General features: G+C 40.4%; 1 protein-coding gene across 1 annotated transcript; it reads left to right on the forward strand.

The window, feature by feature from the left end:
- The first annotated feature begins 2,658 nt into the window (after positions 1-2,658).
- LOC106599742 (forkhead box C1-A) lies at positions 2,659-4,909 on the forward strand. Its single transcript, XM_014191042.2, has one exon. It carries the CDS (start codon positions 3,020-3,022, stop codon positions 4,448-4,450), a length of 1,431 nt encoding a protein of 476 aa, XP_014046517.1. The 5' UTR covers positions 2,659-3,019; the 3' UTR covers positions 4,451-4,909.
- Positions 4,910-15,272: the final 10,363 nt, after the last annotated feature.

A 15,272-nucleotide genomic window follows, 5' to 3' on the forward strand; every position in this document is an offset into this window, starting at 1 on the left:
CTCTCGCTCTTCCTGCATTGTTTATTAACAGTTCGATGTTTTTATTTTGAGATAGTAACTTTTTTTCATGGTGTTATTTACCATATTGTCCTTTCTTTGTGCTGTAATCTTCAGGGATTCAATTATGTCTATGGTCTATTCGACCTTATCTGGAAATGACCCATGTGGGTCCTTTGTATATTAATAATATTTACATGGGGGACTTTCCCCCAATACTTTTCGGGTAGTCGATATAAAACAAACAAAAAAATACACCGCTAAAGACCATGACACAACGAAACTATATTGATGACACGCAAGGTTGTGGGGATTTACTGTACAGTCCCAGTAACTCTTCAAACATGTTGAGCTTCTTTATAATATGTTTTATTTAGTTAAAACATATTTATGTATATTTAGTCGATAACTGTACTTCTACATGATTTCAGGCTAATGCATTCATATCTTCAGTAAATGGCATATAACAAAATAAATAACATATAGCCTTGGCCTACTAGTTTCTGTCATTTACAGAAGTCACTGTACATAATAATAATAATAATAATAATAATAATGTATAATAATAATAATAAATAATACCTATTATTTATTGACTTTATTGCACTTACATTTATGTTCACTGATGATGGTCGCCGTTTACCGTTAATACAGAGAGGATTGGGGGACTGGGTGGGCAGAGGAATGGGGTTTTAAGTAAGAGGCACGTTGTGAATTGTGTAAACAGCTCGGGGCAGTGGAAAAGTTCATGCCCGGGTCCCAGTAAGGAGAAACCGGCGGAGCACCAGGCCAGTGGACGGCCATTTAATCAATACGACCTGTAAGGGATTAGTGCGTTATTGCGCCTCACAAGGACCATTAATACATATATATGCCATTTAGCAGACGCTTTTATCCAAAGCGACATACGTGTATACAATTTACAGTGGTCCCGGGAATCAAACCCACTACTCTGGCGTTTCAAGCGCCATGTTCTACCAACTGAGGTACAAAGGATCAATTATCAAGTTCATGTTTTTGCCTCTTCTTTATATTCTCTAAAAGTTTGGCAAAAGAGAATCTGTTGGGGAGCATCGTATTCATACTAAATAATTTGTTATAGCCTATGTAATAGCCAAAGGCATTTCATATCAGTTACGCTCCCATACAAGTTTGTGTTGCTTGCATTTGTTTTTAGGCAAATTTTAAGAACAACGGATTCCCTTAATTGCATTAAATATATTCTGGATTTATTTTTTATTTTTTTTACTATTCTTGCTAAGGGGTAATACCTCTTGTAAATAGGCCTACTTTATTAATTCAAAATTGCTAGGTATGCATGAAGAAATACTAGGCTAAATACATATCAAAACGATAATATCACTTAGGCCTATATAGAATGACTGTAATTGTTTCGATATAATGCAAACCTGGTCGTCCATAAAGAATTTCTGGTGTGTTTTTTATTTTGAAGAGTGTCTCCCTGAGATCATTTTAGTTGAAAATGTTTTCTTTTGGTAATACAATTGGTTCTCTTAAAAAAAAAAAAAAATTTAACGGAATATCGTGGTGTCCACGTTTAGCCGCCTATAATATAGAGATGGTGAGAAGTATGAAGGCTATATAGGGGATAGATAAATACGATACAAGGGGTCTGAAGCATTTAGATACCTTCAACTTGATACAATCTGTTTGAATTTAATCAACTATGTATTCACTGAGCAAGTATATAGGAGCTTTCCCATGCAACAAAAACTAACGGTATGCCCAATATAGTTTATCTTGTCTAGCCTACATTACAATGCCCTTATCCCGTTAATATTCACACATTTTGACCACAAGAATGACACAATTAGCTGTCTGATCACGCCATTTGGTTCTTCTGTTCAATCTGCTTCTCACTTAGCGCTAACTTTCGAAACTTGACCTTTTCTCCGGCCAAACTAGCTTTAATTCTGCCTTAATGAGATCTCACATACCGCCCACTGAACGGAATGAGGAGCGCTCTGTGGAGCTTTGATGCGACCACGCGTGTTGATTGAGACTTTTAACTAACATACCGCCTTAATAAAGCTTCGCAATAAGATGCTAAACAGCAGGAGACAAACACTAGGGATTATTTCCTCCTCTTAACGCGTATTTATTGCTTATTTGAAAACAGATGTTCGGCTGGAGATTTGAATGGACTCATTCACCCAAACGGAGGTGATGGAGTGTTTATTCTCCATTTATTTCGTAATGAATATCACAATGTCACATTCTAAGTGAAAACTCTTTCGAAACATTATTGTAATAGCCCAGTAATTCATGTGTTAATTAGGCCACATCATAGAATATGGAATTGAATAGGATCACTATGGTTCACACAATCGCCAACTGTCCTAATCATTAATAGCACATTAGTATGCTTAAATAAAAATCTAGGCCTGTAATCCCATACAGTAGTTAATTAATGTACAAAATACATTGATATTTATTATGTATCATTCCACCTGGTGGTCTCAACAATGTGTTTGCTCGTGTATGGAAATATTCTGCAATAACTAAATCGAGTCCATAATCTGATTTTGTACGTGAGCAATCAGCGTGCTCACTGCTGAAGTCCTGTCTTTGTCGGAGTGGGCTGGGAGTTACACCTCCTCTCGTTTTTCTAAAGACGTGTGTGTGGCCAGGAGCCCGATCCAGTGCTGCTCACTCTGCACTGCCTGACCTACAATTGGACAGCTCGGATTCTCTTTGGGAGGAGCATACTGGCAGCAAAAAGGGGGAAAGAAGTTAACAGCGCAAAAGTATTCTGTAGTGACGGATGCCCAAAGTTCATACGTTTTTCAATGCGCGCCTCAGCACACTGAGATGGAAACCGCTTAAATCCTATTAAGACCTGGTACATTGCATTCCTGATATTATTATTTGTCAAGTGACAAGACAGGAACTCCTGCTTTGAGCGCCTCAACTTTTCAGAAAGAAAAAGTGGAGCTCTCCGTCTGCATACTTTGGGAAGTTCGTTTTAGGCAGGAGCATAGTTGAGCTGTGGGGAGAAGACATGCAGGCGCGCTACTCCGTCTCGAGCCCCAACTCTCTGGGCGTCGTGCCTTACATTAGTAGCGACCAAAGCTACTACCGGGCCGCCGCCGGTGGAGGATACACCGGGATGCCGGCCCCTATGAGTATGTACTCTCACGCGGCCCACGATCAGTACCCGGCCAGCATGGCGCGAGCCTATGGACCGTATACCCCGCAGCCCCAGCCGAAGGATATGGTGAAACCCCCGTACAGTTACATTGCGCTCATTACTATGGCTATCCAGAACTCGCCTGACAAGAAGGTGACCCTGAACGGGATTTATCAGTTTATCATGGAGAGGTTCCCGTTCTACCGAGACAACAAACAGGGCTGGCAGAACAGCATCAGGCACAATCTCTCTCTCAACGAGTGTTTTGTCAAAGTTCCCCGTGATGACAAAAAGCCTGGCAAGGGGAGCTACTGGACCCTGGACCCGGACTCATACAACATGTTCGAGAACGGCAGCTTCTTGAGGAGGAGGCGACGGTTCAAGAAGAAAGACGCAATGAAAGACAAGGATGACCGGGGTGCTAAGGAGACGCCGTCTAGACAGGGCCGGGACACGGAGCAGCCCGTGCAGGGCTCCCAGCCAGTCCGGATCCAGGATATTAAGACAGAGAACGGGAACGCGACACCCCCACAGGCCGCCTCGCCCTCCCTGAGCACTGTGCCCAAAGTCGAGAGTCCCGACAGCAGCAGCAGCAGCATGTCCAGCAACGGCAGCCCCCACAGCATCCCGTCCAACAGGTCCATCGGCATGGAGAGCTCCGAGCAGCAGCAGCAGCAGCATCACCAGCACAGCCAGGCCCAGGGCTTCAGTGTGGACAACATCATGACTTCCCTCCGGGGGTCCCCACAGGATGCCACAGAGCTTGCCCCGTCCCTCATCGCCTCGTCCAGGACAGGTATAACACCGTCTTTGTCCCTGAACTATTCACCGAACCAGACGTCAGTCTATAGCTCACCCTGTAACCAAAACTCTATCTCCACTACCTCGAATGCTAGCTACCATTGTAATATGCAAGCCATGAGTTTATACGCCGGGGATAGATCTAGCCACCTAGCTCCGACTACCACCGTGGATGAAACGTTGCCAGATTACTCCATCACGACCACCTCCTCCCCTCTGGCCCACGGCAATCTAAACACTGGGCAGGAGGGCCACCATCCCCACCAAGGGCGGCTTCCCTCATGGTACCTCAACCAGGCAGGGGACCTGGGCCACATCGGGGCGACCTACCCAGCCCAGCAGCAGAACTTCCACTCCGTGCGTGAGATGTTCGAATCTCAAAGAATTGGCTTGAATAATTCTCCAGTGAACGGGAATAACAGCTGTCAAATGTCCTTTCCCCCTAGCCAATCCATCTATCGCACGTCAGGAGCTTTCGTCTATGACTGCAGCAAGTTCTGACCAAATTCTTTTTCATTGTATTGATCTTCTTCATAAAAAATATCGTGAGTCGTTTTACCCACCACCTGCCACGACGATGGACTAAAACGAAACAGAACACAAATAATGGACAGATTAAAAAAGACATGATCTTGGTTTGTAAAGAACAGTGTTACGGCTAATAACACGTAAGTCTCTTCTCGCTTTTGTGACATGTTTTAAAGATAAGAATATGCCAGTCTTTCATGGACATATTATTACGTGTAAATTGCATATAGTAATTTATTTCTAAACTGCCGGATATTATGGACCAAACACCAAAAAAGTGTTTCTAAATTGAAATGCCTTAATTGTCCAAATATGTTCCATTATAAAAAGCGGAACTTGTATATCGTCGTACTCTTTCAAAGTTTCTTCTTTTGTTGAAAAGTATTCTGAAGGAATTGCATTGTTTGTTTAATAAATTGCCATTTTATTTGAGTTAAAGCTGCGCCTGATTTCTTATAGACTATATGGCATTCTCAACACTGATATTTTTTTGACAGTTTGTGTAATTTAACCAGACCTTATTTCTCACAGACTTTTAAGCTGTAAGCTATTTTTCATCCTGTTTCAAACCTATCGACGTGGGATCACTGGCAGCGATTGATAAATCAGATTTTAAATCACAGCCTTTTTTTGACAGGTTAGGTTACCATTCTCACTATACATTTTCACAGACAATGTATAATTGTAATCACAGAGTTTGGTCAGTTCGTTTAGGCTTGTCAACAAAATCGAGGTCGATTTGAAGAATTAATAATTACTCAAATTAGCATGGAATCTTTCTAGAATAGGAAAACATTTATTTCCAAAACGTTGAATTTCAACGCAACTCGATCGAGTCAGTTTTTGTTATGATGACCAAAAAACAATTGAATGTTATGTGCGTAGAAATTCTCCAAGATGTCAACTGCATAAACAAACAGACATATTTATCATATGTGTTGATGATGACTTGAAGTGGCAGTGCATTTAGATGATTGTTTTGCTTCATATTTAAAGTGACACAGCTCTTCTCTTGTCAGACACGGACGATCTGTCAACATCTTGACCTGGGGGCCTCTGGCCTCATAACAGTTCATCGATGCAGGCTAGTAGTCCACACAGCAAAACTGACTTGTTTTGAATAGCCACGTGTGTTTACAGTCACATTCCAACGCTTAATTAATATCATACCACGCATGCCAAAGCTAGTCCTTGTAGGCACACGATGGTTTGGGGACTGCGACCTATAAAGATGACTCCAACTTGAACATTTATCTCCATTAGGAGATGAGAGCCAAACTCATCCTAAAGCGCGTGCGCAAGGTATTGTTTCCTATGTGGCTTTTGTTTTGTATTTATAGTTAAACAAATCACAAGGGTCTCACCTAATTTGAATCTTCTTTAAAAATGGAGAAATTCGTAAATAGGCCTATTTTAATTGTCAGGTAAATTATTATTATATATATTTTTTTTTTCAGACAGCCGGTTTGCCTCGACTGGTTAATGAAGGGACATATTTTCCTTGTTGTCACATTTTCAAATGACAGAAACATGTTCCACTGCCTAAATTTAGACCCTTGGGAACAGCATGATATGATGCATGGTTGAAGTAAATTCGATTCATTTGTTGAATTCGACATGAGGAGAAACATGTTGTGCATAAATCCATGTATTTCTCTTAGACTTTTATCCCACCATTTGAATACTGTTATAAATTACATCTTCAGTTTATTACGGTTTTGCAAATGATTATGCCAGTGCGACGGTAGGCCTGTGCGTAAAGTAGGCCTATGCGTAAACAAGGGCTACTCTGCGTAAAGTGTTTGCCTATTCTCAAATTCCAGGAATAAAAAGATCTCCACTAATAATAATATTAATCATGATAATTATAATATTACTATTATTTTGGTAATCCTTTTGCACACTATTTTCAATTGCCAAAACAACTAATGCTAAAGGCTACCAGAGCGCAACGGATGTTTTCAAAGTTCAAGCATGTATTAGATATTTTTGGTTAATGTGGTTGATTTAGCTACTAATTGCCTAGATAGGGTCAACAAAGCGCTTTAAATTTGCTTAGAATTTCCACGGCTATAGGTTATGTTAAGCGCAAAGTTAACAGTCAATTATTTGACTGTTAACTTTGCGTTAGTCTAATACTAATGTAATAGCGTTGGTTGACTTGATGTTATGTTCAAGCGGATGAGGGGTAACTATTATCAAGGAGGCCCTTGGGGCTAGAGGGTCAAACGGGATATGATCATATGAGCATGGCAGCGTGTCGTGTATCCTCTGGGCACAACCATAGGCCTGGAGGTTGCAATAAATGGAACAATGTACGTCTATACGCCGTATGACTAGTCTAACTGATCGTGTGGGCTGATAACAACATTACCTTGACAAAAAAAAGGTATAGGCTAGCTATAGATATTTCCTTTTACAATATAAACAACTTCAACAAAAGCATCAAAACAAAACTCATAATAATAGCGAGACCTATACCCAGTAAACACGCACTCCATTGGCGGACGTATCAAGTTGCGTATGGGAATGCAGTTTGGATAGCGTTTTCACATTTGGAAGACGTCGACGAAACACCAGAATATAATCTTGATGTCTGGCCAACGTATAAACGATGTAGAACTGCAGAATTTAGAATGTAGGCATCTGCAAGAAGTCTTGCCAATGAGCAAACGGTATGTAAACGGTATCTTCCCGATGTATCCTGTATACATCGTGTCTACATAGAATAGATTATGAATCACACAGCAGCAACAATAACGTTGACAACAGAATCACAATGCAGTACAAAAATCAACTGTTTAGCAAAAATAATAGTGTTTAATTGAGCAACGCTTTGGCCTAGAAAAACGGAATGAAATGCAGCTCTGTAGGCCCCATTATCTCCCACCGTCGAATAGCTGTAATCAGCCTCATAAAACTTAAAGTCATTACATCCTTTCCCAAGTTATAAACAAACGTCGTGTTAGTCCCAAGATTGATGGCACCCTTACAGAACGGGCCAGGTCAGGAAGGAATAAAATTCAATCAGAGCGCTGGAATCATTTTTCATGGGACGGAAAAGGCAGAGAGGGAGACGGGGGTCAATGGGGAGGATGTCGGCCGCCGGAGCACCATCAACAATACAGCAGGAGAAAGCAAGGCATGGCAGGAGAAAGAGAGTGTGCTGTGTGTGTACTCAGGAACACTCCTGACTCCACAATTTAGGATTTCTTTCCACTCTTGGACCCCACTGCGCAGTTGGAACGTGAACTGCGACGAATGCTACCACAAATATCCTAGAGCTGGAGAAATGAAATAACAAAGTGTGCCATAAAAATATTTGTGCCCAGTTCCTAAAAGTAGCAACAGAATAGCATGCACATCGGTTGCCCTCAAATCATTATCCTTATTAACATGTCCTGAGTTGGTGCCCAGTTGGGCACACTTTATTTTGTTCATTTGTATAGGGCAACCGTTAAAATAAATCAGTTTTTAAAATGCATAATGATAATACCATTTATCAATATCATTATTAATACTATGATCCATATTTATATTAATATTATTTGTGTTATTATTATTATTCAATCGCTATTGTACACAGATTATTATCCGTAGTTTTTTCTTCTTCTTGTTACTACTTACTAAAACACACTAGGCTACTAATTTAGCCTATAGGTATACCGCACTACTACAACAGATTGACCTACTACCGCTAATACTACTCCTGCTACTGCTACTACTGCTACTACTACTACTACAACTACTACTACTACTACTACCACCAGTACTACTATAGGCCTACTTGTACTATTATATGAGATAGGACTATATATATATATCGATGTTATTACTTGTGTGTGTGTGTGTGACTAAGAGTTGTACATTAAGTACGCCTATGTTCATTTCTTTACAGATAACAATCCCGTTTTATTCCTTATAAGGTTTCTAAGAAAACGTATTGATTTTGACATGGCCTAAAGTTAGGCCTATTGATTTGAAAGCCTACACGTGTAATGCTATATAGGGGATTCCACATTGTACATTTGGCAAAACTTTGTTTATTTGGACACTTTTTCCCCACTGACTTCACTATCCCCTCAATATTCTCCCCTTTTCCTGAAACGTTCCGCTACATTCCTGAAATGCAGAGCTTCACATGCGCATCAGCACGCATCCTTCCCTTCTCACACTCTCTCCCACATCTCTTTGGGTCAAATACCAAAAACAAAAGTGACTGTGTTCTACATTCTTTTTATATTTAGCTCGTTAAAACAACACAATTTCAATATCCGTTTTAATTGAACAGAAGTTGACTACAAATAGAGAATATCTTTCTGGTGAGCGTTTGGACAGTAGGCTATTTAAAATACATGTTTAGATACATATATTAAAATGCATTATCCCTATGTGAACTTCCGCTCCTTTGTTGATCTCCTGATGATTGAGTGATACATTACCAATGCGTACTTTCCTATCAGCTATATATTTATATTTTCCTCACACACAAGCATCACTCAGTGGAAAATACCTACAATGTTATATCAGCATCTTAACAATGCCATCTGTGCCATATGTTGCCTTGGCTATAAAGGTAAAATCATATCCAGTGACGTAATTTATTTCGAATTGTAACTACTTTGTAGAGATTTGCTTAACTTCGATGCCATTTTCAGTGAAATATCAGAAAGAGACACACTGACACCAGGAAGTTTTAACGAGGATTTAAAGACATGGGGGTCAAAGTTCAACGACAAATAATTCGTCAATCACCAACTGATAAACAGAATTGAATATGTCCATTTGTGCAGCAGACTAACAAGAACGTGTAAGGCCATTTAACTAAATTAGTGACAAACGATAAGAACTCATTTCGTTTTTCTAAAGATGTTTTTTTCAAACCAAGTTAATTGAGTAGTCCTATAGTTTTCCGGTATTTGTGTACCGGAAAAGTATAGGAACAACAGTCGGATCACCGCGCGTGCTGTATACACTGTCTTCTGCTGTCTCATGCCAAAGCCTGGGGCCCAGAGATCTCAACTCCACTGACCCGCGAGCCAAGGAGAGAGAGAGGAAAGATCAGCTCGCTCAGTGTTAACCATAGTTCGATTCTCTAATACCAATTTACAATTCCTCAAATAGCTTATTCTACACACTATCCTAAATACAATATTTAAAGATGGCACTAAAATAAAAAAAAATGAACGATATTTAAAAAAATATATATAGAAAGTATAGCCTATGCGCGAATTGGAATACCGTAGCCCTAACGCACAGCGATCAAATAAAAATACATCTTAATCAACATTATATTAGCTGATAACAACCACCCAAAATAAACAGATGGTCTAATTAATTATGAATACCACATCATATGCTACAATAACAACAACATAACGGTTAATAATGATAGCTATTATGACAGATTTTTTTAACATTGACAAACGTCTGAGATTAAAACATATCAAATGTATTGGATTTCACTAATAAACGAGAAGGTGCAATAAGCCTACCAGTTGGCCTATTAGTTTAGTTTTTTGTTGTTGCTTATTCTGTGTAAAGTAGCCAAGCATATTTGATTGAATCAAACCGATAGCATTTCCAAACAGCGTCGTGGTTCTACTGTAAATGGAACAAATAGGTGAGAGGAGACTCGTTTAACAGCAGTCCTTCAGTTTTACCATGCCCCTGAAACAGTGGTGTCACGCACGCGTCACCCTGGACTGTGCGCACTTTTTCAGAATAAGTCAACTCATGTTCGTTTCCATTTTACCCCGAGAAGGGGGGGCAGGGGTGAGGGGAGAGAGGGCACACCGTGGAGAGGGACACAACGCGGCGGCCCACTACGGCCCCGGGGACTGTGCACCTGTATGGCTGGGTGACCAGCTCAGTCAGCTCAATGGAAAACCGCTGTGTTTCAGCTCACAGTTGGTTACAAGGCTCGACCTCAAAGCGCCATCTGTTTCTAATTAAGAGTCCACATAGACGCAGGCTCTGTTTGACAGTCAAACTAGTGAAAGGCTCGAGGTCCAACACTTGTCTTTTAGAAGAAAAAAGAAAACCCCATGGACGCCATTGCCTCTTCTCTGAAACCCACATTGTCAAAGGCAAATCCTTAAATAGTCCACCAGCTTTTCTCAGGTGAACTATTTACGTAAAAACACACAATGGCCTATACCACAATATTTCTATAGGTCATTTTATAATACACAAATATTTTCAAGTTGGACACCCTGTACACATAGCTGACCGTATATTAGAACCGCGTGCTTTCAAGGGCCAAATCAAGAAAAATGGTACATTCAAGATTTTACTCTGCAGCACGGTTATGGCAAAAGTCTTGAAATCGCGTGGTTATTAATCCAGACGTTTTGCACAGAAAAACGTTTAATATTAAACACACCCAAGCGCGCGCTCCAGCAGTTTTGGAACGCAGTGCAAAAGGGTGGAATAAAGGACTAGTGTGATTTCAGACCAAGGGGAAACGTCTGTGCCCGACGACCTACGGATAACCCGAGAAGCCTGGCAAGGAACGCATAAACTACACACTTTAAATTGTACATTAAACCTACCTCTGCTCTGCTCTACTCCGCTCGGCCTTGTGTGGAGACTGGAGACTTAAGGCTAATTATAGCCGTTTTTTTTTTTTTTACACACCGTGCTAGGCCCTGAATGTCTCGATTCTGCCCGTGTGACATACAGGATTTTATTGTCTCCAGTTGAAATTTACGATGATATTTTAAATGCCTCATACCAGACGTGTTTGAGTATAGTCATATTTTTCTGTTTTAATTATGCAACCAGGAGGAACACATGATTACTCGCTACAGCTGTAGGCCTAAGTGATAAAATAATAACGACACGTTTTATTTCTATTGCATTTTATTTGGATTGTGTTTATATCCTTATATCATGTTTCCCCTCGTTATAACAAAGGTTGCCTATTTCAAATTGACATCCACTCATTACATTCATGGACATTTGTATCAAACAGAGAAATAGGAAATTGTTCTTTGTGTATGAAATGTCAAGTTGTGTTGAATTATAATTTCTGGATCTGAGGTTCAACCAGTAGGCTAACATTGAGTCTGGCGCATTCCATGAGCAGGTATGAAGGCAAAACAACATTTACTTCAGATATGCATACATCTAGGCTTATATTTCTAACAACAGGCCAATTATTCATATTGTGTAATTACACATGACGACACAATAATTATTACAATATGGTAATAATGACAAATTATTACGTATATGCCTACTTCGTATAGAAGTTTAAATAATGGAAACCAAATGTAAATTCATTTCAAAAATAAGCCTAGGCCTATATAATAAAATATAAATAGCCCATTGTTATTTGACCCGATATAGCCTGTCATCTGATGTCAAACTGAAAAAAAGAACAGAAAAAAGAACAACAAACAGCTGTTTATCTAGTGTAGAAAATAAACGAAAATAATGAAATCAAGTTGAACAGTGTCTCTATACGTCCATATATAGCACCTTGCTTTCTAGCAATGAAGCACACACATTGGACGAACTTGAACCCGTGAGCATGTGACATGATACATCAAAGTGGCCTGCTTTTTGAGGGACAGTAGCAGTTGTCTGTCTTTCGCGGGTCTCGCCCCATTTTACGGTCCTAGGCAGCCACTAGAACCACGTCAACAGCAGACTACACGGTCGTTTGTGATTGTCTGGCTCTTTTTTTTTTCAAGGGATTGTTCGAATTTTGAGTCCTTATTTGACGTATTTTTAAGTGTCGTCTATGATGAGAGATTAAATATGGGGATAACACTAATGGTCAAAATATTTCATAATTGAAGTCAAAAGGTGTGCTCTTATTCTTTGCTCTCAACAGAATAAGTGGAGGGTCTTTATTAGTCAACATTGTAATATACATTTTTGCTGTATGCTATTTTAGAATGATCAAAAAATAGGTTTTAGTCAGTTTTATTCACCATTTCAAAAATTCCCATTATCATGTTCATGAACTCCCAGCACTTGCAGTGGTGATATCCCTGTCACTCAACACACACACACACACACACACACACACACACACACACACACACACACACACACACACACACACACACACACACACACACACACACACACACACACCACCATCTTGGCTTCTTATCTCCAGACAGTGCACAGTGTTCTCCCCCTGTTGCTCACACCTTATAGCTCCAGAGTGGTGTAATGTCATCAGAGCAGATACGCAGGGTGTGCAGGGGCAAGCTGTCACCCATCACAACACAGGGGCCGGCAGGCAGGCCAACACAGCCCCGCTGAGGTCAGAATGGAGTGGGCCGCACAGAAACCGATAAAGAGAGATGGAGAGAGAGAAAGAGAAAGAGAGAGGGATGGACAGTCAACAAAATTAATCATAATAAATAGTGGAAAGAGGGATGAGGTGAGGGAGAAATAATGGAAATGAAATATTCTCTCTTTCTTTCTCATAAATACCTCGTGTGTTTATGCACACTGTTTCGCAAGGAACAGTGTCACTCTATGTTCATGAGTATGTATATTTGTGCGTAGATGTGTGCATGTATGTGAGTGTGTGCGGACGTGCATGTGAATGCATATGTGTGTGTTTGTGTGTGTGTCGGGGCAGAATAGCAGTAAGTAAAGGCTATACAGTCCCATTGGTCATCAATCCGAGGCAGCAGTGTCACTTCGGCCCTGACCGCCGTGCCAGCACCAAAAGATAATGAAATGAGGGGGCTTGTGTACATTCTGTTCCTGTCGTGATTTGGGCTGTGCAGAGAAATCCACTGAGAATGAGTCTCAGACCATCAAAACAGTCTGTAAGCAGTCCGCAACTTGAACAGGGCCACTTCCTCTGTTTCTCTCTCCCCAGTCACCATTCTCTTTCCCTTTCTCTCTGCCAGTTTCCCACTAGCTACAAAGAGGTATAGCTGGCATTTTAAACTGGGTGGTTTGAGCCCTGAATGTTGATTGGCTGAAAGCCGTGGTATATCAGACTGTATATCATGGGTATGACACATTTTTTAACATTTTTTTACTGTTCTAATCATGTTGGTAACCAGTTTATAATAGCAATAAGGCACCTCAGGGGTTTGTGGTATATGAACAATATACCACTGCTAAGGGCTGTGTCCAGGCACTCCGTGTTAGGACAGCCCTTAGCCGTGGTATATTTGCCGTATACCACACCTCCTCGGGCCTTATTGCTTAAATATCACATGCATCTCAAGCAAAAAAAATTGCAGAAGAAATCGTCATTTTTTTTGTTGCTATTCTACAACATTGAGCAAATCATTCATTCTACCAATAGCCATGAAGTCAGGAGAAAAATAAAGATATTGCTTAATTTCTTACAATTACATGAATGCATACTTTTTCCTGGTGTCTACTGCTGAAGACGAAGTGTTAATCATTTCAGAGGTGGTGATGATAGTCATGCAGAGGAAGCCAGAATATGACTGTGTGATGGGTAATGGAACTGAACTGAGGAAAGCAGAACGGCAAACAGGATAGTGGATACAGATGATGTCACCAAATAGATAACCACTGTACTGCAGACAGAAGCCAATGTTTCCCCCTCCCTCCCTGCCTACAAGGGTTCCTAACAAGCATTGTAGTGTGTGTGTGTGTCCGTTAGGTGTGTGTGTGTGTGTGTGCCAGAGAGAGAAAAAGAGAGAGCTTTGTTCTAGTGACAGCCTTGCGCTCAAGCATACTCCATGTTTCCACTTAGATTATGATCAGTCCCTGTAACCAGAATAGCAGGAAGCAGGGGTTTACCTTCTGAAGCAGAGTGCTGTAAACACACACACACACACCTACAAGGGTACGGGAACACACATACACACATACACATGCAGGAATGCACACACAAACACACACACGGACACAAACACATTGACACACACACACACCGCATTGACATGGAGGATTACTATGCGGGGGGTTCGAGGTTAAAAACGTACATGGAAACCCAAGCCGGTGAAAAGAATAACATTCACTAAACCCACAACTATTAGAATATTCCACTGACTAAGAACACTGAAGCAGATGCATGTTTCAAATAATTCAACAGGAGTTGACAGCACATAATCATCATACGGATCCTATTTAGTCTATAGCGCTAACCTCAACTCACCACATATCCTGTTTTATCAATGTAATCTGCACGTAGTAGGAGAATGTAATAATCATATGCCAATAAAATAAATTGCAATGTACATTGAAATGTAAAAAAAATACATATAAATATAAACATTTGGCAGTGCTTAGGCCTAAAGCGTGTTTCTTTTTTAGTATAATATTATTTAAAAAGTATTAGAAAACGGTTACAAACCAAAAGTGAATGGTCCTACTTCTATATACTATTCATTTGTTTGCTCTATAACCTGTTAGTTCATATGCCTTGCGACCGTGATATATAGGCCTAACACCGAGACAATAAGAAGACACAGTAAATTCAACCACAACTTTGTTTCATCACAAAACCGGAGAGCCACCTCTGTCCGGTGAAGTGCACAGAAAGTTACTGCAAGTCGCAAAGATAACAGGAGCTGCCTTCACTATTCCAGCACCATTTCAACTTCAACATTTCAGAATCATCAAATCACCTATGCTTAGTCTAATACAGTGACAACTAAAAGAAGCCAAAAACAATTTAGTCCAATCGATGTTAGCTAAATATGATGTGGCTGTCTGTCCGTGGTTCTGATTTCTCTCTCTCTCTCTGTGTGTGTGTATGTGTTTGTATGCATGTGTTTGTGCAAGTAGAAAAAACATGCTGACTCACCCTACTTGTAGAGAAACCCCAAATCCA

Source organism: Salmo salar, chromosome ssa03 (assembly GCF_905237065.1).
Source record: "Salmo salar chromosome ssa03, Ssal_v3.1, whole genome shotgun sequence".
NCBI lineage: Eukaryota > Metazoa > Chordata > Actinopteri > Salmoniformes > Salmonidae > Salmo > Salmo salar.

What these genes read in the sequence shown, in the direction of transcription:
- LOC106599742 (XM_014191042.2), top strand. Translation starts at nt 3,020, where the DNA reads ATGCAGGCGCGCTACTCCGTCTCGAGCCCCAACTCTCTGGGCGTCGTG.